The following is a 24602-nucleotide window of genomic DNA, read 5'->3' as shown; positions in this document are numbered from 1 at the left end:
AAAGTGTTTAGATCATAGCTTTCTTTGTACATCTATGTAGATAAATGAAATTTCTTTCCAGTGTAAAAAATACTTATCCCATCTCTTTTCACACATCAGCTACATAGTGCCTTCTTCACATTGCCTCCCTTTAAAGGAGAGCTCCTAAGGAAAGAGTTTATTCTCAGATTTATAGACATCTGGAACTCAGGAATGGAAAGAGAAAAGAAACATCTCTATTTTCTAGGCATGATGGAGTAAACCACCCCCCCCTTCATTTCCCACTGAACTCAATTATTAAACCTGGAGAACTATAAAAAGTAAACATCAGAAGTTGGAACAGAATACCATATTTTGAAGTACCACTGACCCAGCATTGGGTTTACCATTTTCCCCCTTGTGTATCCTCTTAGCCTGAACACAAAGTAATCCAAAGCATGGTAATGCAGATAGAATTGAGAATGAGGAGAAATTCTTTAGTTCTGGTTTGAGGAATGGAAAAGAAAAACAAAAACAAAAAAAACAAAAAACTCATAAAGCTCTGAGAGAGTGTGGGAGGTGGGAGGGTCAATTCCCTTTTATTTATTTTTTTAAATAAAAAAGGAACCCATTAGGAGTCTTGCTCCAACCCATTAGGAGCCTTGTGGCAGTGATGGTGGCAAGAACAGAAAGGAAAGGGAATCCTGTAAAAGCCAAAATTCTGAGGGAAAGGAATCTTCTCACTTAAGTAGAGCCATGGCTCCAACAGGAGAGGGTCAAACCCAGTTGCTTTTTACCACCCAGTCAGCTACTTGATTGTGGCACAATCATGAAACTGGGCAATTTCTTTTCTTTCTTTCTCTCTTTTTTTTTTTAAAAGTGGGCAGTTTCTGCTAGAGGACTGAGAAAGGAATTTTCAGGAACTAGAAAATACTGGAGATATAACAGAAGAGAGGAGCAGGAAAGTATGACTGTAAAGTTATTTATGAACTCATGTTTACCCCATCATTTATATATATGGATCTAATCCTAATTAGCATACCAAACTTTAAGAATTATGCTAATTAGTAAACCTCTACCCATATGTGAATTACTGAGTAACATACAAGGGAGAGCCTGGAATATCACTGCAAAGACTTTGAAGCTGACACTAAAACCATAGTCCACAGATAAATAAGATGAAGTCTCATGATTTACTTTTGAAAACATCCAGGATAAAAACAAAAATTACCTGGCACACAAAGAATCACAAAAATCTCAACTCACTTAGGAAAAGACAATCAGCAGATATCAATGTCAGGATGGCACAGATGCTGGAATTAAACTAGAAAGTATCAACAAAATAAAGAAGAAGTTAGTGAAAATCTTAAAACTAAAAAATTTCAATAACCAAAATAAAAGGCTCATTAGATAATAGAATAGAAATTATAGAGTAAAGGGTCAGTGAACTTGAAGGTTGATCAATAAAAATTATCCGGATTCAGACCTGAGATTTATAGAGAACAGCCAGAAAGCTACAGAGAGAAGGGCTGTCGCTTCTAGCAAGGTAGGAAGACAGAAAAAAATAAAATAAAGAATTAAGTGGGAGAGGGGCACCATGAGGAGCCGGGCTAAAGCTGAGCGGCAAAAGTCTCTGGGACAGGAAAGCCCAGCCCTGGAGAAGCCAGGACTTTAAGAATCTGCACCAATTCTTCCCCGATGGAAAAGCACTTGGCAGGGAAGTCGAGCAGAACTGCAGGAGGAGCTGTGGAGCCTCCAGGTTCCCGGAGTCCCTAATAGAGGAAGTGCACCTGGGAGAGAGCATACCACAAACTGTGGGTCAATCTCAGTAGAGGTTTGGCACACGCACCTGGCGGGGCACCTGGGAGAAGCCAGTTGGTCAGGCATGTGGCTCCGTACAGAGGTGTCTGCACCCTGCTGCCCTTGGTGCCGAGGCCCTGGGAGCACAATTCCAGCAGCACAGGGCCCTAGATCCCAGGGCGCCAGGGAACACAGCCCATGATCCTGGACTCCCCCCGGGACACGTGGTAGCAGGGAGGGCACAGGACAGCAAGGACTCTCCTGCCACCGGGTGCCCCCAAGCTGTGCAGATCAGTGCCCCCGTGCCACCCCTGCCCCAGTCCAGGAGCATCTAGGGGAGCTGGAGCTGGAGGCCTGGCCAAGCTGGAGGTGGCGGCCAGGCCTCCAGCGTTGTCCCTCCTTGTTTCATGGTGTGCCTGGGAGAGGCGGGGTCACCAGGGAGCAGGGGTCTCACAGGATAAACAGCTCCCACTGAGCCCGGCACCCTGCGGCAGGTGATGGTGCAGGCATCTCCCCCAGGTACACACACCTGAGAATCAGCACAACAGACCCCTCCCTCAAAAGAACAGCTGGAATAACGGGGGAAGAGCAAAATCTTGACCAAGCAGCACTGGAAAGCTCCAGGGGAAGTTGAGGGATTTATAGTATATAGAACTAGAGGATACCCCTCCTTCCACCCCCCCTTTTCCATTACAATTCGTTTTTATATCAGACTAAAAGTTTCCAACTTTTTTCTCTTTTCCCACCTTAACTACAATATTTTTACCACCTCTTCATTTCTAAGTTTTTTTGTTTTTCAGTTTCATATTTCTACAATTACATGTCTTAGATATATTTTCCACTTCCAGATTCCCTTCAACATATTCAACTTAATTTTGGGAGATATAAAAGATATATTTTTTAAAATTTTGTTTTCTCTGCCTCACTTTGTTCTACAATGGTGTAAATTAATACCTTCTAAAACATGACCAGCATATACTCAGAACTGAGTGCTACACTGTGCTGATTCATTCTGTGAGATTATATTCTCTCTTCATTCCCATTCTGTCCCCCTCTTTTATCTCATTTATGTTTTTGTGGTCAATGTTGGGGATCTCTATAAGTATTCTGGTTTATGTAAATTTGGGACTGAGCATCTTCTAACATACAGAACTTAATATACTCAGAACCAAGAGGATCACCCTCTAGGACCCCTCAGGTAGACTACATTCTTCCTCCACTACAACTTCATCACCACTACCATCTCCCAGTTCCCCCTCCCCCCTTTTTTTCTTTTTTCTTTTTAAAAAAGATTTTATTTATTTATTCATGAGACACACACACACACACACACACACACACACACACACACACATACACAGAGGCAGAGACACAGGCAGAGGGCAAAGCAGGCTCCATGCAGGGACCCGATCCTGGGTCTCCAGGATCATGCCCTGGGCTGAAGGCGGTGCTAAACCGCTGAGCCACCTGGGCTGCCCTTTTTTCCTCTTTACTTTTGCTTTTTTCTATCTTTTTTCTCTTTTTTGGGATTCTTGGCCTTTTATTTTTTTTACTAAAATAGGTTAGAGATAGAATTTAGGATAACAATTATAAAGTACTAGCTGGGCTTCAAAAAAGCATAAAAGACACTGGAGAATATCTTAGTGCAGAAATGAGATGTAATCAGGCCGAAATTAAAAATAGTCTAATTGAAATGCAATCTAAATTGGATGCTCTAACAGCGAGGGTAAATGAGGCAGAAGAGAGACTAGTGACATAGAAGACAAGTCTATGGAAAGGAAAGAGGGAATGAGACAAAAACAAATAATAGCCCATGAGGAGAGCCTTTGAGAAACCAGTGATGCCATGAAAAGAATACATGTCAGAATTATTGGAGTGCCTAAGGATGAAGAGATAGAGAAAGAGAGTAAGAGAGAGAGAGAGAGTGCACACTGGAAGGTGTACTTGAGCAAATTATAGCTGAATTTCTCTAACCTGGGGAAGGAAATAGGCATTCATATCCAAGAGGTAGAGAAGACCCCTCCCAAAATTGATAAAAATAGATGAACAACCTGACATATAATAAAAAAGCTTACAAATTTCAGAGATAAATAGAAAATCCTGAAAGCAGCTTGAGACAAGAGATTCCTAACATATAGAGGGAAAATATTGGATTGACTGGAGACCTCTCCACATATATCTGGCAGGCCAGAAAGTGGCTGGCAAGATATATTCAGGGTACTAAATGAGAAAAATATGCAGGCAAGAATACTTTATCCAGCAAGGCTGTCATTCAGAATGGAAGGAGAGAGAAAGAGCTTCCAAGACAGAAACTGAAAGAGTATGTGATCACTAAGCCAGCCCTGTAAGAAATATTAAGGGGAGAGGGAGTCCGAGAGTAACATAGACCAGAAAGAAACAGAGACAATATACAGAAACAGGGATTTTACAGGTAATACAATGGCACTAAATTCATACCTTTCAATAATTACTCTGAAAGTAAAAGGGCTAAATGCTCCAATCAAAAGACACAAGGTATCAGATTGGACAAAAAAGCAAGACCTATCCATATGCTGTCTACAAGAGACTCATTTCAGACCTCAAGACACCTCCAGACTGAAAATGACAGGGTAGAGAGCCATTTACCATGCGAATGGACCTCAAAAGGAAGCTAGGGTAGCAATCCTCATATTAGAAAAATTAGATCTTAAACCAAAGAGTACAGTAAGAGATCATACTATCATACTTAAATGGTCTAGCCAACAAGAAGATCTAACAGATATAAATATTTACGCTCCTAATTTGGGAACAGCCAATTATATCAACCAATTAATACCTAAGTAAAGAAACTCATAGGTAATAATACATTAATGGTAGGGGATTTCAATACCCCACTCACAGCAATGGACAGACTATCTAAGCAGAAGATCAAAGAATGAATGACACACTGGACCAGATGGACTTCACAGAAATATTCAGAACATTCCATCCTAAAGCAACAGAATATATATTCTTCTCGAGTGCACATGGAACTTTCTCCAGAAAAGATCATGTAGTAGGTCACAAATCAGATCTCAACTGATACCAAAAGATTGGGATTATTCCCTGTATATTTTCAGACTACAATGCCCCTCCCTCTGCTCATACTTGTGCTCTCTCTCTGAAATAAATAAATAAAATCTTAAAAAATAAAACACAGAAACAAAAATGAATAGAATGGGAATGAAGAATAGAAAAATATATGACTATAGTAGGATATTTTAGAAATACTCTTCACTTAGTAATAGAACTATTATACAGGCATCAGCAACTATACAGAAAACTAAATAAGATCAAGTTACTGAACTAATTGATGTTTACAGAAAGTTCCAACCAAACAGTAGAAAACATATTCTTCTCAAGTGCATATGGAATAGTAACCAAGATAAACCATATCCTCAGTCATAAAACCTCAGCAATTTTAAAACATTTATAATTACACAAAATATGATCTCTGACCAAAATAGAGCTAAGCATAACAGAAAGCAAGCAAGACACCTTTCCATCACTTGTACCTTAAGGATCATACTCATAAATGATCTATGAGTCACAGATTAAGTCTCAAGGAATGTAAAAAACATTTTGAACTGAATAAAAATGAAAATATAATAAATTGTATCAAAATCTGTGGGGTGCAACAAAGGAGTGCCTAGAGGAAAAATCATAACAATAAATGCTTATGCTAGAAAGAGAATGCAGATCGTCTTAGAAGCTACATGGGCAAACCAAAAAACAGACTCTTAAATATGTATAAAGAACAAACAGATGGTTACTTGAGTGGGGGCGAGTGGGAGATATGGCTGAAACAGGTGAAGGAGATTAAGAATACACATATTGTGATGAGCACTACCCTACCATACAGAATTGTTGAATCACTATATTATACACCTGAAACCAATAGAAAACTGTATTTTTAACTATACCAGAACTAAAATAAAATTTAAAAAACAAAGAAAGGCACTTCCTCATACTAATAAATGGTATTTGCAAAAAAAATTTTAATGGTGAAAATAGAATGCTATACCCCAAGATAAGAAACAAGTCAAGGATGCCCACAACATCATGCTGTTACTAGCCAGTGTGGCATGAAGTAAATAAATAAATAAAGAAATAAATAGCAAATATTGGCACAAAGACCCTATACCTATTCTCCTATGATATGATTGTCTACCCACAAAACCAAGGAATCTACAAAAAAACACTCCTAAACCCATTAAGTGAGCTCAGTAAGGTCAAAGAATAAGCGGTCAACATATAAATATCAATCATTTTTCCACATACAAAAAATGAACAACTGGAAATCAAAAAGCTTTTTAAAGCCCCCCAAAATGAAATTATAAGACTTATATATTGAAAACTAAAAATGGTGATTATATCAAACAATTTAATAGAGATATCATGATCAAGGATTTGAAATCTCTCAACATGATAACAATGTTGACTTTCTCCAAAGTGCTATACAGATTTAATGTAATATCAATCAAAATCACAGTAGAACTTTTGTAGACACATAAGAGATAATACGCAAATTTATTTGGAAGAGCCAAACAGCTATAATAGCTAAAACACTTGAAAAAGAATATAGTTGGATGAGCAATTGCACTGCTGGGGATTTACCCCAAAGATACAGATGCAACGAAATGCCGGGACACCTGCACCCCGATGTTTCTAGCAGCAATGTCCACAATAGCCAAACTGTGGAAGGAGCCTCGGTGTCCATCGAAAGATGAATGGATAAAGAAGATGTGGTTTATGTATACAATGGAATATTACTCAGCATTAGAAACGACAAATACCCACCATTTGCTTCAACGTGGATGGAACTGGAGGGTATTATGCTGAGTGAAGTAAGTCAATCGGAGAAGGACAAACAGTGTATGTTCTCATTCATTTGGGGAATATAATAGTGAAAGGGAATATAAGGGAAGGGAGAAGAAATGTGTGGGAAATATCAGAAAGGTAGACAGAACATAAAGACTCCTAGCTCTAGGAAACGAACTAGGGGTGGTGGAAGGGGAGGAGGGCGGGGGGTGGGGGTGACTGGGTGGCGGGCACTGAGGGGGGGGACTTGACGGGATGAGTACTGGGTGTTATTCTGTATGTTGGCAAATTGAACAGCAATAAAAAATAAATTTATTATTAAAAAATTAAGTGTATAGACTGTTACAGGTCATTAGCATATTTGAAGCTTACTAAATGTGCAAAATGCTAATTGCATGGGGCCAATACCATGTAGCCATATTAATAGCCAGATGCTATGATTAAAAAAATTAAAAAATTAAAAAAAGTAAAAGAATATAGTTGGATGAATAGCACTTTCCTATATTAAACTTACTATAAAGCTATACAAATCAGGGCAGTGTGGATCAATAGCACATAAAAGAAACTCTTGAGTTAATAAAGCCACAGAAATATGACCATTTGATCCTTGACACTGTAAAAAGCAATTCAAAGATGAAAGAACAGTATTTTCAAAAATTGGTTTTAGAACAACTGACCATGTATATGCAAAACAATGAACCTAGATCTACATTTTATAACTTTAAGCAAGTGGACCGCAGATGGACCATAGATCTGAGTATAACATAAAACTACAAAAATTTAGGAGAAAATACAGAATAAATCTTCATGCCTTGGGGTTAGGCACAGAGTTCTAGAAAAGATGGCAAAGGCAGGATCCTTTAAGAAAAATGTGATAAAAAATGTGATAGACTGGATTTCAGTATTAAAAACTTTTGGTCTATAAAAAGCATTGCCAAGAAAATGAAAAGACAAACTACAGAAATAGGAAAAATATTTGCAAAGCACATAGCCAACCAAGGATATATATCCAGAATATACAAAGAACTCTCCAAAATTTAATAACAAAATGAAAAATCATATTTTAAGAATGGACAAAGGGCCTGAACAAATATTTCATCAAAGAGGGTATAAAAATAGGAAATAAGTACATGAAAGATGTTCAACACCATTAGCCATTCATGAAATTCAAATTAAAACCAGAATTATATACAAATACATATCTATTAGAATGGTTAGAATGTTAAGAAGGGATGCCTGTGTTGCTCAGTTGGTTAACCATCTAACTCTTGATTTCAGCTCAGATCATGATCTCAGGGTCATGAGACTGAGCTACATGTCAAGCTCCACACTGAGTATGGAGTCTGCTTGAGATTCTCTCCCTCTCCATCTGCCCCTCTCCCTGCTTTTGCTCTCTCACCCTTAAAAAAATGTTAAAAAATATTACAATACCAAATTCTGGCAAGGATATGGAGCAACTGGAATTCTCGGCCATATAGATGGCTGGTGGGGGTTCAAAATGGTACAGTCACTCTAGAAAGAAGTTTGGAAGTTACTTATAAACACTTTTAATATAGTCCAGTAATCTCGTTATGAGAGAAATGAAAAATTATATTTATACACAAAAAACTCTACCTGAAATTCAGAACAGCTTTCATACTCATACTGTAAACAACCCAAATATCCTTTAATTGGTGTACTATATTACATCTAAACATGAAGTATGGGTGTTATTCTATATGTTGGCAAATTGAACACCAATAAAAAATGAATTTATTAAAAAAATAAACATGAAGTACTACTTAGCAATTAAAAGAAACATACTACTAATCATACATTAGTATGGATAGATCTCAAAGGCATTATGCTCTGTGTCAGTAGCTAATTTTTTAAGGTTACATAATATAGGATTCTATTTACGATGGTATTCTCAATAAGACATTAGTGATTAAGGATAGACCAGTGATTACCAGGGTGGGAATAGGGATGACTTACAAAGGAATAGCACAAGGGAGTGTTTTGGGGTGATGAAACTACTCTGTGGTGCAAGTCGAATGTGTTAAATTTCATATATCTATATATCAAAAGAAAAAAATAAATTTACTGTATAGTTTAAAAATATTTTTGACTCACCACAGAGTAGAAAAATAGGTGTTCTGAGATTGTCATGTCATTAAATAACAAGTCTTGCTGTGGGCAGAAGCCCAGATTTTTTCGAATCTCCATTATGTTCTTTGAGATGTCAAATCCATGAATATAGACCTCTTCTCTGGTAGGAGGGTAACGACCTACAAGTAATCAGAAGACATAAAAGAAGCTGACCTTTGGTGAGAGAGCATGATAAGATAATGCAAATTACTATCTTAAATCCAGCCTGCTTATGGATTACTCAAAAGAATTAGCACTATCTCCTACAGTATACTTATCTTGATGAGCACTGAGTAATATATGGAATTGCTAAGTCACTATATTGTACAGCTGAAACTGATATAACACTGTATGTTAACTACACTGGAATTAAGATTAAAAAAGGAGTGCCCTGGGGCACCTGTGTGGCTCAGTGGTTGAGCGTCTGCCTTTGGCTCAGGTCATGATCCCAGGGTCCTGAGCCTGCTTCTCCATCTGCCTATGTCTCTGCCTCTGTGTCTCTCGTGAATGAATGAATGAATGAACAAACAAGTATCTAATAAAAATAAAAAAGGAATACACTTTTTGTGATGAGCACTGAGTGATTATAGAGTTGCTGAATTATTATTACCTAGAAAAACTGTCTTTCAAAAATGAAGGATCGACCAGACAAACAAAAGTTGAGAGAGTTCATTACTAAGAGAACTCCATTAACAAGAGATGTTAGAGTTCTTCAAGGTGAAACATAAGGATGCTAAATGGTAACATGAAAGCATATTAAAGTATATAACTCATGGCAAAGGTAAATACATAGACAAATACAGAATAATGTAATACTTTGGTGAGTATATAGTACATGTAATAGTAGTGAGTAAATCACTCTTAATTTTAGTATAAAATTAAAAGACAAAAGTATTAAAATACTATAAGTATAAAAATGTTGATCAACATACAACATAAAAAGATGTAAATTGTGACATTAATATAAAATGTGTTTATGTGGAAAAAATAATATTATAGAGTTCTATTTTTAATTGAAGGTCATTGTTTTCAGTTTAAATAGAATATTATAACTATAAAATATTTTATATAAGTTCCACAAGGTAAACATAAAGGAAATATATAATAAACACAAAAGACAAAGAAAAGTGAATCAAAGCCTGTAAACAGATATAATATATATAACATATATACTATATGTAATATGAATATATGATATATAAATATTTTATATATATATGTAAAAAAGAAAAGTAGATGGCAAAAGAAGTGTAAGAAAGACAATTTTCAAAATGACAGCGGTAGGCCCTTCTCTATCAATAATGACTTTAAATGAAAAGACCTAAAAAAAAAATAGAGTGGCTGAATGGATTAACTAATAATACCTAACTATACGTTCTTTACAAGGAACTTTAGATTTAAGGACACAAAGAGGCAGAAGTGAAGGCATGAAAAAAGATATTCAATGTAAATGGTAACCAAAGAGAGCAGGGGTGGCTATACTTCTATCAGACAAAATAGACTTTAAATATCTCATGAGAGAGAGAGAAAATTATTATATAATGATTATATCATATAACAAAAAATTAAAGTTACAGAAAGATATAACAATTATAAATATATGTGCCCAACATCAGAGCACCTGCCTACATATATAAAGCAAACCCTAGCAGAACTACAGGGAAGAATACATAACAATATTATATTACATGGAGACTTCAATATCACATTTTCAATAATGGATAGAACATCTAGACAGATTATCAACAACAAAACAGCAGAACTGAACAATACTTGAGACAAAATGGACCTAATAAGTATTCCACCTAGCAGCAGAAAATATACATTCTTTTCAAGTGCACATAAAATATTCTCTAGGATATATCATGTTAGGTCACAAAGTTAAGTCATCATAAATTTAAGATTGAAATGATATTAAGTATCTTTTCAAATCACAATGGAAGGAAACTAAAAGCAAAAGAATGACAATTTAAAAACTCATAAATGTGGAAATTAAAGATCACATTCCTGAAAAACTAATGGTTTTAAGAAGGAAGAAAAAGGGAAATTAGAAAATATTTTGAGGAGCACCTGAGTGGCTCAGTCAGTTAAGCATCTGCCTTTGGCTCAGCTCGTGATCCCAGGGTCCTGGGATTGAGCCCCATGTGGGGCTCTCTGCTCAGCAGGAAGCCTGCTTCTCCCTCTCCCTCTGCTCCTTCCCCTATTTGTGCTTTCTCTCTCTCTCTGTCAAATAGATAAATAAAACATTAATTAAAAATCTTTGTGTATGGTGTAAGAGAATGGTCTAGTTTCATTCTGCACATGGCTGTCCAATTTTCCCAGCACCATTTATTGAAGAGATTGTCCTTTTTCCAGTGGATAGTCTTTCCTGTTTGTTGACTATTAGTTGACCAGAGAGTTGAGAGCCCATTTCTAGGTTCTCTATTCTGTTCACCATACACAAAGATAAATTCAAAATGGATGAAAGATCTAAATGTGAAACAAGAATCCATCAAAATCCTAGAGGAGAACACACGCAACACCCTTTTTGAACTTGGCCACAGCAACTTCTTGCAAGATACATCTGTGAAGGCAAGGGAAACAAAAGCAAAAATTAACTACTGGGACTTAAGATAAAAAGCTTCTGCACAGCAAAAGAAACAGTCAACAAAACTAAAAGCCCACAGAATGGGAGAAGATATTTGCACATGACATATCAGACAAAGGGCTAGTATCCAAGACTTATAAAGAACTTATTAAACTCAACACCAAAGAAACAAACAATCCAATCATGAAATGGGCAAAAGACATGAAGAGAAATTTCACCAAAGAAGACATACACATGGCCAAGAAGCACATGAGAAAATGCTCCGCATCACTTGCCATCAGGGAAATACAAACCAAAACCACAATGAGATGCTACCTCACACGGGTGAGAATGGTGAAAATTAACAAGACAGGAAACAACAAATGTTGGAGAGGATGTGGAGAAAGGGGAACCCTCTTGCACTGTTGGTAGGAATGTGAACTGGTACAGCCGCTCTGGAAAACTGTGTGGAGGTTCCTCAAAGAGTTAGAAACAGAGCTACCCTTCGACCCAGCAATTGCACTGCTGGGGATTTACGCCAAAGATACAGATGCAGTGAAAGACTGAGACACCTGCACCCAATGTTTATAGCAGCAATGTCCACAATAGCCAAACTGTGGAAGGAGACTCAATGTCCATCGACAGAGGAATGGATAAAGAAGATGTGGTTTATGTATACAATGGAATATTCCCTCAGCCATTAGAAACAACAAATATCCACCATTTGCTTCGACGTGGATGGAACTGAAGGGTATTATGCTGAGTGAAGTAAGTCAATCGGAGGAGGACAATCATTATATGGTTTCACTCATACGAGGAATACAAAAAATAGCGAAAGGGATTATAAGGGAAAGGAAAGAAAATGAGTGGAAAAAGTCAGAGAGGGTGACAAAACATGAGACTCCTAACTCTGGGAAACGAACAAGGGGTAGTGGAAAGGAGGTGGGCGGGGGTAACTCGGTGACAGGCACTGAGGGGGGCACTTGATGGGATGGGCACTGGGTGTTATACTATATGTTGGCAAATCTAACTCCAATAAAAATATATATAAAAAATTTTAAAATATATTTGAGACAAATGAAAATGAAAATGAGACTAGAAAAATAGAGATTAAAAAAGAAATAGGAAAAAAAATCACTGAAAGTAAGTTTGGTTTTCAAAGACAAATATAATTGACAAACCTAAACTAGAATAAAAAAAGTGAGAAGAGTCAAAGTCAGAAAAGACATTACAACTGATGTCACAAAAATAAAAAAGTTCATAAGAAACTACTCTGAACAATTACATGCTAACAAATTGGATAAAATTGCATGTTTCTAGGAATTTACTCATTTCTTCTAGGTTATGAAATTTTCTAATATACAGTTGTTCACAGTATTTTCTTATGACCCCTTTGTTTCTGTGGCATAGGCTGTAACATTCCAGCTCTCATTTTTATTTTAATTATTTGAATTTTTTCAATTTTGTTGATATTTAAAAAAAACAACTCCTAAGTCTTATTTTTTCATTCTCTACTTTATCTTCACTGTAATCTTTATTATATTCTTCCTCCCACTATCTTTGGGTTTAGTTTGTTAGTCATTTTCTAGTTTCTTAAAGTATACCGTTAGGTTGTTAATATCAGAGTTTTCTTTTTTAATGTGAGTGTACACAATGATAGAATTCTATCTTTGCACTGCTTTTTAAAGTTTGTATGTTTTTTTAAAAAGTTGTTATTTATTTATTTATTCATGAGATACACACAGAGAGAGGCAGAGACATAGGCAAAGAGAGAAGCAAGCTCCTTGTGGGGAGCCTGATGCGAGACTTGATCTCGGGACCCTGGGATCATGCCCTGAGCTGAAGGCAATGCTCAACCATTGAGCCACCCAGGTGTCCCAAGATTTGTATGTTTCCATTTTAAATTTTCTCAAGATACTTTCTAATTTGTGATTCCTCCTTCGACACATTGGTTACTTAAGGGTGTGTTGTTTAATTTCCACATATTTGTGCATTTTCCAGTTTTCCTTCTCCTCTTGACTTCTAGTTTCATTCTATTGTAACTTGGAAAGGATACTTTCTATAATTTCATTCTTTTAAAACTTGTTAAGGTTTGTTTTTTGAACAAACGTGATCTATCCTGGAGGAGGTACCATGTCTTCTTCTTCTTCTTCTTTTTTTTTAAAGATTTTATTTATTTATTCATGAGAGACACACACACAGAGAGAGGGAGGCAGAGACACAGGCAGAGGGAGAAGCAGGCTCCATGCAGGGAGCCTAATGTGGTACTCGATCCCGGGACTCCAGGATCACGCCCCAGGCTGAAGGCGGTGCTAAACTGCTGAGCCACCCAGGGATCCCCCTTTACCATGTCTTCTTAAGAATGCAAATTCTGCTGTTATTGAGTTTAGTACATGTCTGTCAGGTCCAATTGTTGTTAAAGATCTCTATTTCCTTAAAGAGTTTTTGTCAAGTTGTATCCATTATTCAAAGTGGAGTATTAAAGTCTCCTACTATTATTGTGCTACTGTCTATTTCTCTCTTTATTTATCCAATATTTGCTTCATTTTTTAAGAACTCTGATATTTGGTAATAAACATTTATACTTTTATATTTGCTTGTTGAGTTGATATCTTTTTTCCCCTTTGCAATAGTGTTTGATTTGGTAAGTCATTTAGGCTCTCTTCGCTTTTCTTCACGCTTTTAAAAAAAGATTTATTTATTTGATAGAGAGAGAGTGTGCACACAAGGGGAGGTGCAGAGGGAGAATCAGACTGACTCCCCACTGAGCCGGGAGCCTGATGTGGGGCTCAGTCCCAGGACCCTGTGATCATGACCTGAGCTGAAGGCAGACACTTAACTGAGCCACCCAGGTGCACTGGCTTTTCTTCATTCTTTTTTCTTTTCACTCTTATAACTTGATAATTGCAAATAACCTATCTTCAAGTTTGCTAATTCATTTTCCTGTCTGATCAGCTCTGCTGTTGAAACCCTCTAATAAAATTTTTCAAGTTAGTTATTATATTTTTCATATTCAGAATTTGTTTAGGTTTTTAAAAAATTACTTGTACCTCTGTTAGTATTTTTTTTCTGTTACTATGTTAATGATTCATCATTTTCCTTTTTTTTTGTTTTATATGCATTCCCTTTTAAATCACTGAACATCTTAAAATGACTTTTTGTCAGGTAATTCAGAGATTTGTTTTTCTTAAGGGCCACATTCTGGGGCTTTATTTTGTTCTTTTGATTAGGGCAGGCTTCCTTGTTTCTTTGGTTGTTTTTTTTTTTTTTTTTTGTATGCCTTGTTATGTTTTGTTGAGATTTGGGCATTTAAAAAAACAGACATCTCTCATAGTCTTTATGGACTAGCTTCATGCATGGGAAGTCCTTCACCAAAAACATTTTGAGATGAGTCTTTGGGGGTCGTGCAGATTCTCTCATTCTATTATATATGGCTGCTTTACACTACCCTAATTTCCTCAGGCAGCTTGGAGATCATGTTTCTTTTGTAGTTTCTCTGCCTGTATCCTTGGCACCTGAATGGGGAACTGCAGATTTCCTGCTGCTTTAAAATACTCTAAGATGCTACAGCATTTGCCTCTGTGCTTTTTTTAATAAATTAATTTTGTATTGGTGTTCAATTTACCAACATACAGAAGAACACCCAGTGCTCATCCCATCAAGTGTCCCCCTCAGTGCCCATCACCCATTCACCCCCACCCCGCGCCCTCCTCCCATTCCACCACCCCTAGTTCGTTTCCCAGAGTTAGGAGTCTTTATGTTCTGTCTCCCTTTCTGATATTTCCCACACATTTCTTCTCCCTTCCCTTATATTCCCTTTCACTATTATTTATATTCCCCAAATGAATGAGAACATATAATGTTTGTCCTTCTCCGATTGACTTACTTCACTCAGCATAATACCCTCCAGTTCCATCCATGTTGAAGCAAATGGTGGGTATTTGTCATTTCTAATTGCTGAATAATATTCCATTGTATACATAAACTACATCTTCTTTATGCATTCATCTTTTGATGGACACCGAGGTTCCTTCCACAGTTTGGCTATTGTGGACATTGCTGCTATAAACATCGGGGTGCAGGAGTCCGGCGTTTCATTGCATCTGAATCTTTGGGGTAAATCCCCAACAGTGCAATTGCTGGGTCGTAGGGCAGGTCTATTTTTAACTCTTTGAGGAACCTCCACACAGTTTTCCAGAGTGGCTGCACCAGTTCACATTCCCACCAACAGTGTAAGAGGGTTCCCTTTTCTCTGCATCCTCTCCAACATTTGTGGTTTCCTGCCTTGTTAATTTTCCCCATTCTGACTGGTGTGAGGTGGTATCTCATTGTGGTTTTGATTTGTATTTCCCTGATGGCAAGTGATGCAGAGCATTTTCTCATGTGCATGTTGGCCATGTCTATGTCTTCCTCTGTGAGATTTCTCTTCATGTCTTTTGCCCATTTCATGATTGGATTGTTTGTTTCTTTGGTGTTGAGTTTAAGAAGTGCTTTATAGATCTTGGAAACTAGCCCTTTATCTGATACGTCATTTGCAAATATCTTCTCCCATTCTGTAGGTTGTCTTTTAGTTTTCTTGACTGTATCCTTTGCTGTACAAAAGCTTCTTATCTTGATGAAGTCCCAATAGTTCATTTTTGCTTTTGTTTCTTTTGCCTTCATGGATGTATCTTGCAAGAAATTACTGTGGCCAATTTCAAAAAGGGTGTTGCCTGTGTTCTCCTCTAGGATTTTGATGGAATCTTGTCTCACATTTAGACCTTTCATCCATTTTGAGTTTACCTTTGTGTATGGTGAAAGGGAGTGGTCTAGTTTCATTCGTCTGCATGTGGATGTCCAATTTTCCCAGCACCATTTATTGAAGAGACTGTCTTTCTTCCAATGGATAGTCTTTCCTCCTTTATCGAATATTAGTTGACCATAAAGTTCAGGGTCCACTTCTGGGTTCTCTATTCTGTTCCATTGATCTATGTGTCTGTTTTTGTGCCAGTACCACACTGTCTTGATGACCACAGCTTTGTAGTACAACCTGAAATCTGGCATTGTGATGCCCCCAGATATGGTTTTCTTTTTTAAAATTCCCCTGGCTATTCGGGGTCTTTTCTGATTCCACACAAATCTTAAAATAATTTGTTCTAACTCTCTGAAGAAAGTCCATGGTATTTTGATAGGGATTGCATTAAACGTATAAATTGCCCTGGGTAACATTGACATTTTCACAATATTAATTCTGCCAATCCAAGAGCATGGAATATTTTTCCATCTCTTTGTGTCTTCCTCAATTTCTTTCAGAAGTGTTCTATAGTTTTTAGGGTATATATCCTTTACCTCTTTGGTTAGGTTTATTCCTAGGTATCTTATGCTTTTGGGTGCAATTGTAAATGGGATTGACTCCTTAATTTCTCTTTCTTCAGCCTCATTGTTAGTGTATAGAAATGCCATTGATTTCTGGGCATTGATTTTGTATCCTGCCACACTACCAAATTGCTGTATGAGTTCTAGCAATCTTGGGGTGGAGGCTTTTGGGTTTTCTATGAGGAGTATCATGTCATCGGCGAAGAGGGAGAGTTTGACTTCTTCTTTGCCTATTTGAATGCCTTTAATGTCTTTTTGTTGTCTGATTGCTGAGGCTAGGACTTCCAATACTATGTTGAATAGTAGTGGTGAGAGTGGACATCCCTGTCTTGTTCCTGATCTTAGGGGAAAGGCTCCCAGTGCTTCCCCACTGAGAATGATATTTGCTGTGGGCTTTTTGTAGATGGCTTTTAAGATGTCGAGGAAAGTTCCCTCTATCCCTACACTCTGAAGAGTTTTGATCAGGAATGGATGCTGTATTTTGTCAAATGCTTTCTCTGCACCTAATGAGAAGATCATATGGTTCTTGATTTTTCTCTTGCTGATATGATGAATCACATTGATTGTTTTATGAGTGTTGAACCAGCCTTGTGTCCCAGGAATAAATCCTACTTGGTCATGGTGAATAATTTTCTTAATGTGCTGTTGGATCCTATTGGCTAGTATCTTGAGAATTTTTGCATCCATGTTCATCAGGGATATTGGTCTGTAATTCTCCTTTTTGGTGGGGTCTTTGTCTGGTTTTGGAATAAAGGTGATGCTGGCCTCATAGAACGAATTTGGAAGTACTCCATCTCTTTCTATCTTTCCAAACAGCTTTAGTAGAATAGGTATGATTTCTTCTTTAAACGTTTGATAGAATTCCCCTGGGAAGCCATCTGGCCCTGGACTCTTGTGTCTTGGGAGGTTTTTGATGACTGCTTCAATTTCCTCCCTGGTTATTGGCCTGTTCAGGTTTTCTATTTCTTCCTGTTCCAGTTTTGGTAGTTTGTGGCTTTCCAGGAATGCATGCATTTCTTCTAGATTGCCTAATTTATTGGTGTATAGCTGTTCATAATATGTTTTTAAAATTGTTTGTATTACCTTGGAGTTGGTAGTGATCTCACCTTTCTCATTCATGATTTTATTAATTTGAGTCTTCTCTCTCTTCTTTTTAATAAGGTTGCCTAATGGTTTATCTATCTTATTAATTCTTTCAAGGAACCAACTCCTGGTTCTGTTGATCTGTTCCACAGTTCTTCTGGTCTCGATTTCGTTGACTTCTGCTCGAATTTTAATTAACTCTCTTCTTCTGCTGGGTGTAGGGTCCATCTGCTGTTTTTTCTCTAGCTCCTTTAGGTGCAAGGTTAGCTTTTGTATTTGAGTTCTTTCCAGTTTTTGAATGGATGCTTGTATTGCGATGTATTTCCCCCTTAGGACTGCTTTTGCTGCATCCCAAAGATTTTGTATGGTTGTATCTTCATTCTCATTAGTTTCCATGAATCTTTTTAATTCTTCCTTAATTTCCTGGTTGACCCTTTCATCTTTTAGCAGGATGGTCCTTAACCTCCACGTGTTTGAGGTCCTTCCAAACTTCTTGTTGTGATTTAGTTCTAATTTCAAGGTATTATGGTCTGAGCATATGCAGGGGACGATCCCAATCTTTTGGTATCGGTGCAAACCAGATTTGTGACCCAGCATGTGGTCTATTCTGGAGAAAGTTCCATGTGCACTTGAGAAGAATGTGTATTCAGTTGAGTTTGGATGTAAAGTTCTGTAGATATCTGTGAAATCCATCTGGTCCAGTGTATCATTTAAAGCTCTTGTTTCTTTGTGCTTAGAAGACCTATCGAGGGTAGAAAGAGCTAGATTGAAGTCACCAAGTATAAGTGTATTATTATCTAAGTATTTCTTCACTTTGGTTATTAATTGGTTTAAATATTTGGCAGCTCCCACATTCGGGGCATATATATTGAGGATTGTTAAGTCCTCTTGTTGGATAGATCCTTTAAGTATGAGATAGTGTCCCTCTTCATCTCTCACTACAGTCTTCGGGGTAAATTTTAGTTTATCTGATATAAGGATGGCTACCCCTGCTTTCTTTTGAGGACCATTTGAATGGTAAATGGTTCTCCAACCTTTTATTTTCAGGCTGTAGGTGTCCTTCTGTCTAAAATGAGTCTCTTGTAGACAGCAAATAGATGGGTCCTGCTTTTTTATCCAGTCTGAAACCCTGCGCCTTTTGATGGGGTCATTAAGCCCGTTCACGTTCAGAGTTACTCTTGAAATATATGAGTTTAGTGTCATCATGATATGTATTCAGGCCTTGTTTTTGTGGATTGTTCCACTGGACTTCTTAAAGGGGAATTTAAGAATCCCCCTTACAATTTCTTGCAGAGCTGGTTTGGAGGTCACATATTCTTTCAGTTCCTGCCTGTCTTGGAAGCTCTTTATCTCTCCTTCCATTTTGAATGAGAGCCTTGCTGGATAAAGTATTCTTGGTTGCATGTTCTTCTCATTTAGGACCCTGAATATATCCTGCCAGCCCTTTCTGGCCTGCCAGGTCTCTGTGGAGAGGTCTGCTGTTACCCTAATACTCCTCCCCATAAAAGTCAGGGATTTCTTGTCTCTTGCTGCTTTAAGGATCTTCTCTTTATCTTTGGAATTTGCAAGCTTTATGCTTTTTTCTAGAGCCACCAGTAGCTGTATAATAGTGCTTCTGAATTGGCTTTCTGACATTGAATTGTAATCCAGATTTTGTAACTCTGTGGGAGAGAGGATTGTTTCTGATTCTTTCTTTTGAGGTGAGGTTTTCCTTCTAGTCATTTTGCTCAGTGCAGAGTGGCCAAAAACAAGTTGTATTGGGAAAAGGAGAAAAAGAGAGAGAAAGAAGGAAAGAAAAGAGAAAAAGAAAAAAGAGAAAAGGAAGAAAAATAGGAAAAAAGAAGAAAAAGAAAGAAAAAGAAAGAAAGGGGAAAAAAGCGTGGGGGAAGCAATCAGAAATCGAATAGAAAAAAAAAATATGGGGGAGTGTCTCCTGATTCTGTGTACTTTAAGTCCCTTGACTTCCCTGGAACTTGTCCGTCTAGCTGGTCTTCTGGGGGAGGGACCTGTCGTGCTGATTTTTCAGGTGTTAGCACTTGGTGGAGCTGCTCTGCCCCCTGCCTGGTGCAGGGCTCAGTGGGGGTTGTTTACCCCGTGAGGCCCCAGGAGGAACAACCCCAGTGGCTGTGGCAGCTCTGGAAACCTGGATTCAGCTCCTGCAGTAACTCCGGAGCTATCTGTCTGCAGGGGCCTGGAGGCTCCGGGGCAGGGCCGCTGATCTGCTCAGCTCCTGGCAGGAGTGTCCTTGCCTGTCCCGGGAGGAGGCCGGATCTTGGGCTGTGTCCCGGTGCCCTGTACTCCCGGTCTGCGCTGTTGGATTCGGGCTCCCGGCCGCGCAGCCGCCTCTCCGCGGAGCTGCCGCCTGAGCCCGTCCGAGCTGCTCCTGGGTCTAGCCGTGTGCGCTGCAGCCCTTTAGGGAGCTCGGCGCACTCTCCCCTGGACGCAGGTGTCTGTTAGTGTCCCAGGGAGCCTGAGGGCATCCCCGCCCTCCTGGGTCCTGCTCCAACTCCCTGCGAGCCCCTTTCCGCCCGGGAAGGTTGGTGCAGCTCCTGCTTTTCCGGGACAGGGCTCTCCTGTCCTGCGGACACTCGCCCCGGCATCAGCCCGGCTCCTCACGGGGCCCCTCCCCCTTGGATGCCTTTTGTTTCTTTATTTCTTTTTCCCCATCTTCCTACCTTGATAGAAGTGTGAACTCTCCTCACTGTAGCATTCCAGCTCTTCTCTCTTTAAATCTCAGGCCGAATTCGTAGATTTTCAGGATGATTTGAAGGTTATCTAGGTAATTTGGTGGGGACAGGTGATTTGGGGACCCTTCTGCCATCTTGCCCCTCCTCCTGCCTCGGTTTTTCTAGGACTTCCAACCTGGCGTCTATACCATGTTGCCACTTCCATTAGTGCTCCATTAGACAAGACAGAAACCAGTCCTTTGGGCAGCCCCTAGACAAGCCAGAGCATTGCATATAAGTTCTAGTCTTTCCTTTCTGTCCCACGGGAGGAGCTTGGAATTGGGACATTTCCTCCTGGTTGTGCCATGCCATGTTTGGGGAAGGGTTGGGGTGAGAAAATGCCATAAACTTCCTACCCTTTTTGGTATTGGCCATGCATTCATTTGCAAGCTGCAACATCCAAAATGACTTTTGGAGTTTTTAAATAAGTATTTTTGTCTGTATATTGTTGCTAACTTAGTGTCTCAGTGGGGATGAAGGCCTGGAGCTTCCAAGTCCACCATATTGCTGAATGTCACTCTTACGTCCTGTTTCTAAGTTGCCTCTATCTTCCTTTAGTCTTATTTAATTGCTGTAGGTCTTTGTGTATTTCCAGAGTTCTGGCAAAATTAGTTCTGACATTTTGTGCTTGTCCTTGTCTATGAAGGGACCAGAACTTGGAACTACAACCTCTGACAATTTGCTCCCAATGGTTGTTTCTGATCTCCATCTTGGTGTATGAATAGGATTTCAATAGGTGGAGAGGTAGTCCAGGCACTCCCATTGAGAGAAAGGAGCACATGCAGATGGAAAAGTGCATTGTATGTGTTCTCAGATAACACGCAGAAGATGGGGTGTGTTCCAAGATAATTTATGTAAAGCATATCAACTATACATAATCCATATATTGGGATCCCTGGGTGGCGCAGCGGTTTGGCGCCTGCCTTTGGCCCAGGGCGCGATCCTGGAGACCCGGGATCGAATCCCACATCGGGCTCCCGGTGCATGGAGCCTGCTTCTCCCTCTGCCTGTGTCTCTGCCTCTCTCTCTCTCTCTGTGACTATCATAAATAAATAAAAATTAAAAAAAAAATCCATATATTATCATGAACTTAATAACTCAAATCATAATCTTGTGATACTACCTAGGTAGTCATATTGCTTAGAAGGCTTTTAACTGAGACTTAAGACAAAATCAGTTCAAATAGATAAAACAGCAGATAATGTGGGTAGTATCTACCTTCCTGAGCTAGTTTGGGCATTATTTCAGTTTCAAAGGAGAAGCTATTATATCACAACTACTAAGCTCAGCTCTGCTCCAGCCTTGAGAACTTATGCTAACCTCACACACAACTAGGGATTCACTATCCTAATTGTCCCTAGTATTCCTTGTCCATTCTTCATTTCTGGTGAATGCAGTGTGTCTAATATATAAACCTACATAAAATATTCTTCCATGGCTTCTCATTGCAGTCAGCATAAATTCTAATCTTCATAGGATGGTTTCCCCCAAACCTTTCATGATTTGACCTTTTGAAGATTCCTCTAGTTTTATCTTTTGCTATTATTCAAATTCCACCTCTGATCTAGTCAGTTCCCTGCTTTCAAGTCTCCTAGTCTTTGCTTATAATCCATTCGCAGGCCTTCATACATCCTATTTGTCTCAGATTTGATGACACGGTCCTTTTTCTCACCCTCAAAATAGGTTATGTGCCATTCTCTTAGTTGAATAGCACCCCACACATAACATCTCCTTTCCGACTTATGATGTTAAGTTTCAAGTTTCTTTTCTATATCTCCACCAGTATACAAAATTGAGTGTAACAATGCTGTAATCACCACTGTATTACCAATTCCTATGAAAAAATTATATAAATATTTTTACTGAATAAATGAATGTATTACATTACTAAGAGCACTCTGGTTGTAAATAGTTAAAGTGTAATAAAAATTGCCACACTGAAACGACAATACACACAATATCACAAGGTGCTGATTGGTTTGAAGTATTAGAAGGAAGCTGACTTCTGCTGTAAACAGCTGAATACATACCTGTGAGAAGAGACAAGATTGTGGTTTTTCCTGCCCCATTTTGCCCTAGAAGAATAGTGATTTGCCCCTTAAATAAATTCAAGGACATGTTGTTTACTACTACTTTGTCACCAAATTCCTGTGAGATAAAAGAAAGAATAACTTGGTATCTATCACCATCATTTATGAAAGACAAAACATTCATATACTCTATCCTTAGAAGAAACAACATTATAAAACAGGTGAAGGTAGGAGGTACAGGTTTCCAGTTATCCAATAACAAGTCACGGGGATGAAAGGTACAGCACAGAGAATATGGTCAATGGTACTGTAATAGCACTGTAGGGTGACAGATAGTAGCTATGCTTGTGGTGGGCACAGTACAACATACAGACTTGTTGAATCACTATGTTGTCCACCTGAAACTAATGTAATGCTATGTGTAAATGATATGTCAACAAAAAAAATTTAAAAAAAGGAGAAACATACTATGTAACTTGTGAAAAAAGATAATGTGAATGAGGAGCAAAATTTGTAGGTGCACTGAGTTTGTACATTAGGCAAAATAGGTGTGAAGACACAGTGGGATCCATATTTGGTAAGGAAAACAGAGACCTCTCTACATTCTATGTATGAAGAGTATAATATAGTAATTATGGGGTTATTTAATTGTGGTAAGAGCTAGAAAATCTCATAAAAGTTGTAATCAATGATCAGAAAAATTGATGCTATGATTTTAGCTAGAAGTTTGGTGATTCACAATAACATGCCTGGTAATTCTTGAGATTCTAAGGAGGAGTTGGAAAAATCAAATATGGCCCATTATATGTTTTTGTATGGCCAATGAACTAAGAATGGTTTTTTATACTCTTCAAGGCTTATTAAAAAAGAAAAAGAATATGAGATAGACACTGTATGTGGCCCATGGAGCCTAAAATATTTATCCAATCTTTTATAGGACATATAAGACAATGCTTCTAAAAGGTTTCTTTTCTTGAATACTCCTACTGCTTCATTCTGAAATTAGAAAGCCCTTGGTTCCCAAGAACTCACCTAGATAAATCTAAAATCTGCTTATGTGTCTGTCTGTAAGTGCCTCCTATTGGCAAATCCTAACTAGAAACCAAATAGAGGAGGGAATTTGAGGGAATATAGTTAATGGGTTTTCTTTTGCAATGCAGGAGAAATCATAGAAAAGTTGGTAGTAATGTTGCCAAACTGACAAGAGAAAATACAGAATAGTACATCTACAAACTATCCCTAGGCATGGGTTTTTCAACAGTAGCACTACTGACACTTTGTTTTGGAGGGGTTTCCTGTGCCTCAGTAGCATGTTTAGCAGCTTCTCTGGTCGCTACCTTCTAGATGCCATTAGCACTCTTCATCTCTCTCTATCTTAGTTGTGACAATTAAAATATCTCCACATGTTGTCAGATGTTCTCTGAGGGGACACAATCAACCCTAGTTGAAAACAACTGCCCTAGAGAAACAAATTTTCTCCCATGCTGATAATACAACAATCTGTTTCATCACTATGTCTCCCCAAAGCTATAGCTCTGCATTTTCAAAAGTCTACCAGAAACATAAATTTAAATACTTATAAAAATCTCAAATTCAATATATCTAAAACTCTGCTCATCATCATCCCATGAAAATATGCTTCTCAGCTGTACTCCCTGTTAGAAAATGATTCCAATATTCACTTAGATGTACAAAACAGAAATATACATTTAATCCTGCACTTCTCATTGTTACTAACTACTATATGCAATAAGTCACCAAGTCCAATTAGTTAATTTAGGCCAGGGGTGACCATTCTTTATTCAATAACTATTTACTAAATTATCAGGCATTGTGTTATATGATAGAGTTATATCTAGGAATCAGTTATGCATAGCCCCACCTCAATGAAGCCTTTGTAAAGGAAGTTAAGAAAAAAAGTATAGGAATGTAATAATAATTATAGATTATGATCAACATTATGAATAAAACAAAGAGCCTAAAAAATGAGAGGTGTGATAGTATATAACGTGTAAAACAAATGTTTATAATGGACATTAGGTAACTAATGATAGTGATTCCTAAGAGTTGGAAAACAAGGTCGGCCCTACAATTACCCCAGCTTACCTAGATAGTGTC

At 38.2% G+C, this 24602-nt stretch overlaps 1 protein-coding gene across 9 annotated transcripts in view; it reads right to left on the bottom strand.

Moving 5' to 3' along the window:
* The window catches only part of LOC144319118 (phospholipid-transporting ATPase ABCA3-like), a 194698-nt gene that overhangs the window by 103243 nt on the left and 66853 nt on the right, over positions 1-24602 (bottom strand). For all 9 annotated transcript variants that reach the window (XR_013385020.1, XR_013385019.1, XM_077906913.1 and 6 more), the window contains 2 exons: positions 22485-22602; positions 8710-8864 (listed from right to left, as the gene is read on the bottom strand). Coding sequence is in view for 7 of the 9 variants with exons in the window: in XM_077906913.1 (XP_077763039.1) it covers positions 8710-8864; positions 22485-22602 (273 nt within the window). In the remaining 2 variants the exon portion in view is untranslated. The remainder of the gene's footprint in view (positions 1-8709; positions 8865-22484; positions 22603-24602) is intronic.

This window comes from Canis aureus, chromosome 8 (assembly GCF_053574225.1).
Source record: "Canis aureus isolate CA01 chromosome 8, VMU_Caureus_v.1.0, whole genome shotgun sequence".
Taxonomy (NCBI): domain Eukaryota; kingdom Metazoa; phylum Chordata; class Mammalia; order Carnivora; family Canidae; genus Canis; species Canis aureus.
This window is presented reverse-complemented; position numbering and strand designations above follow the sequence as displayed.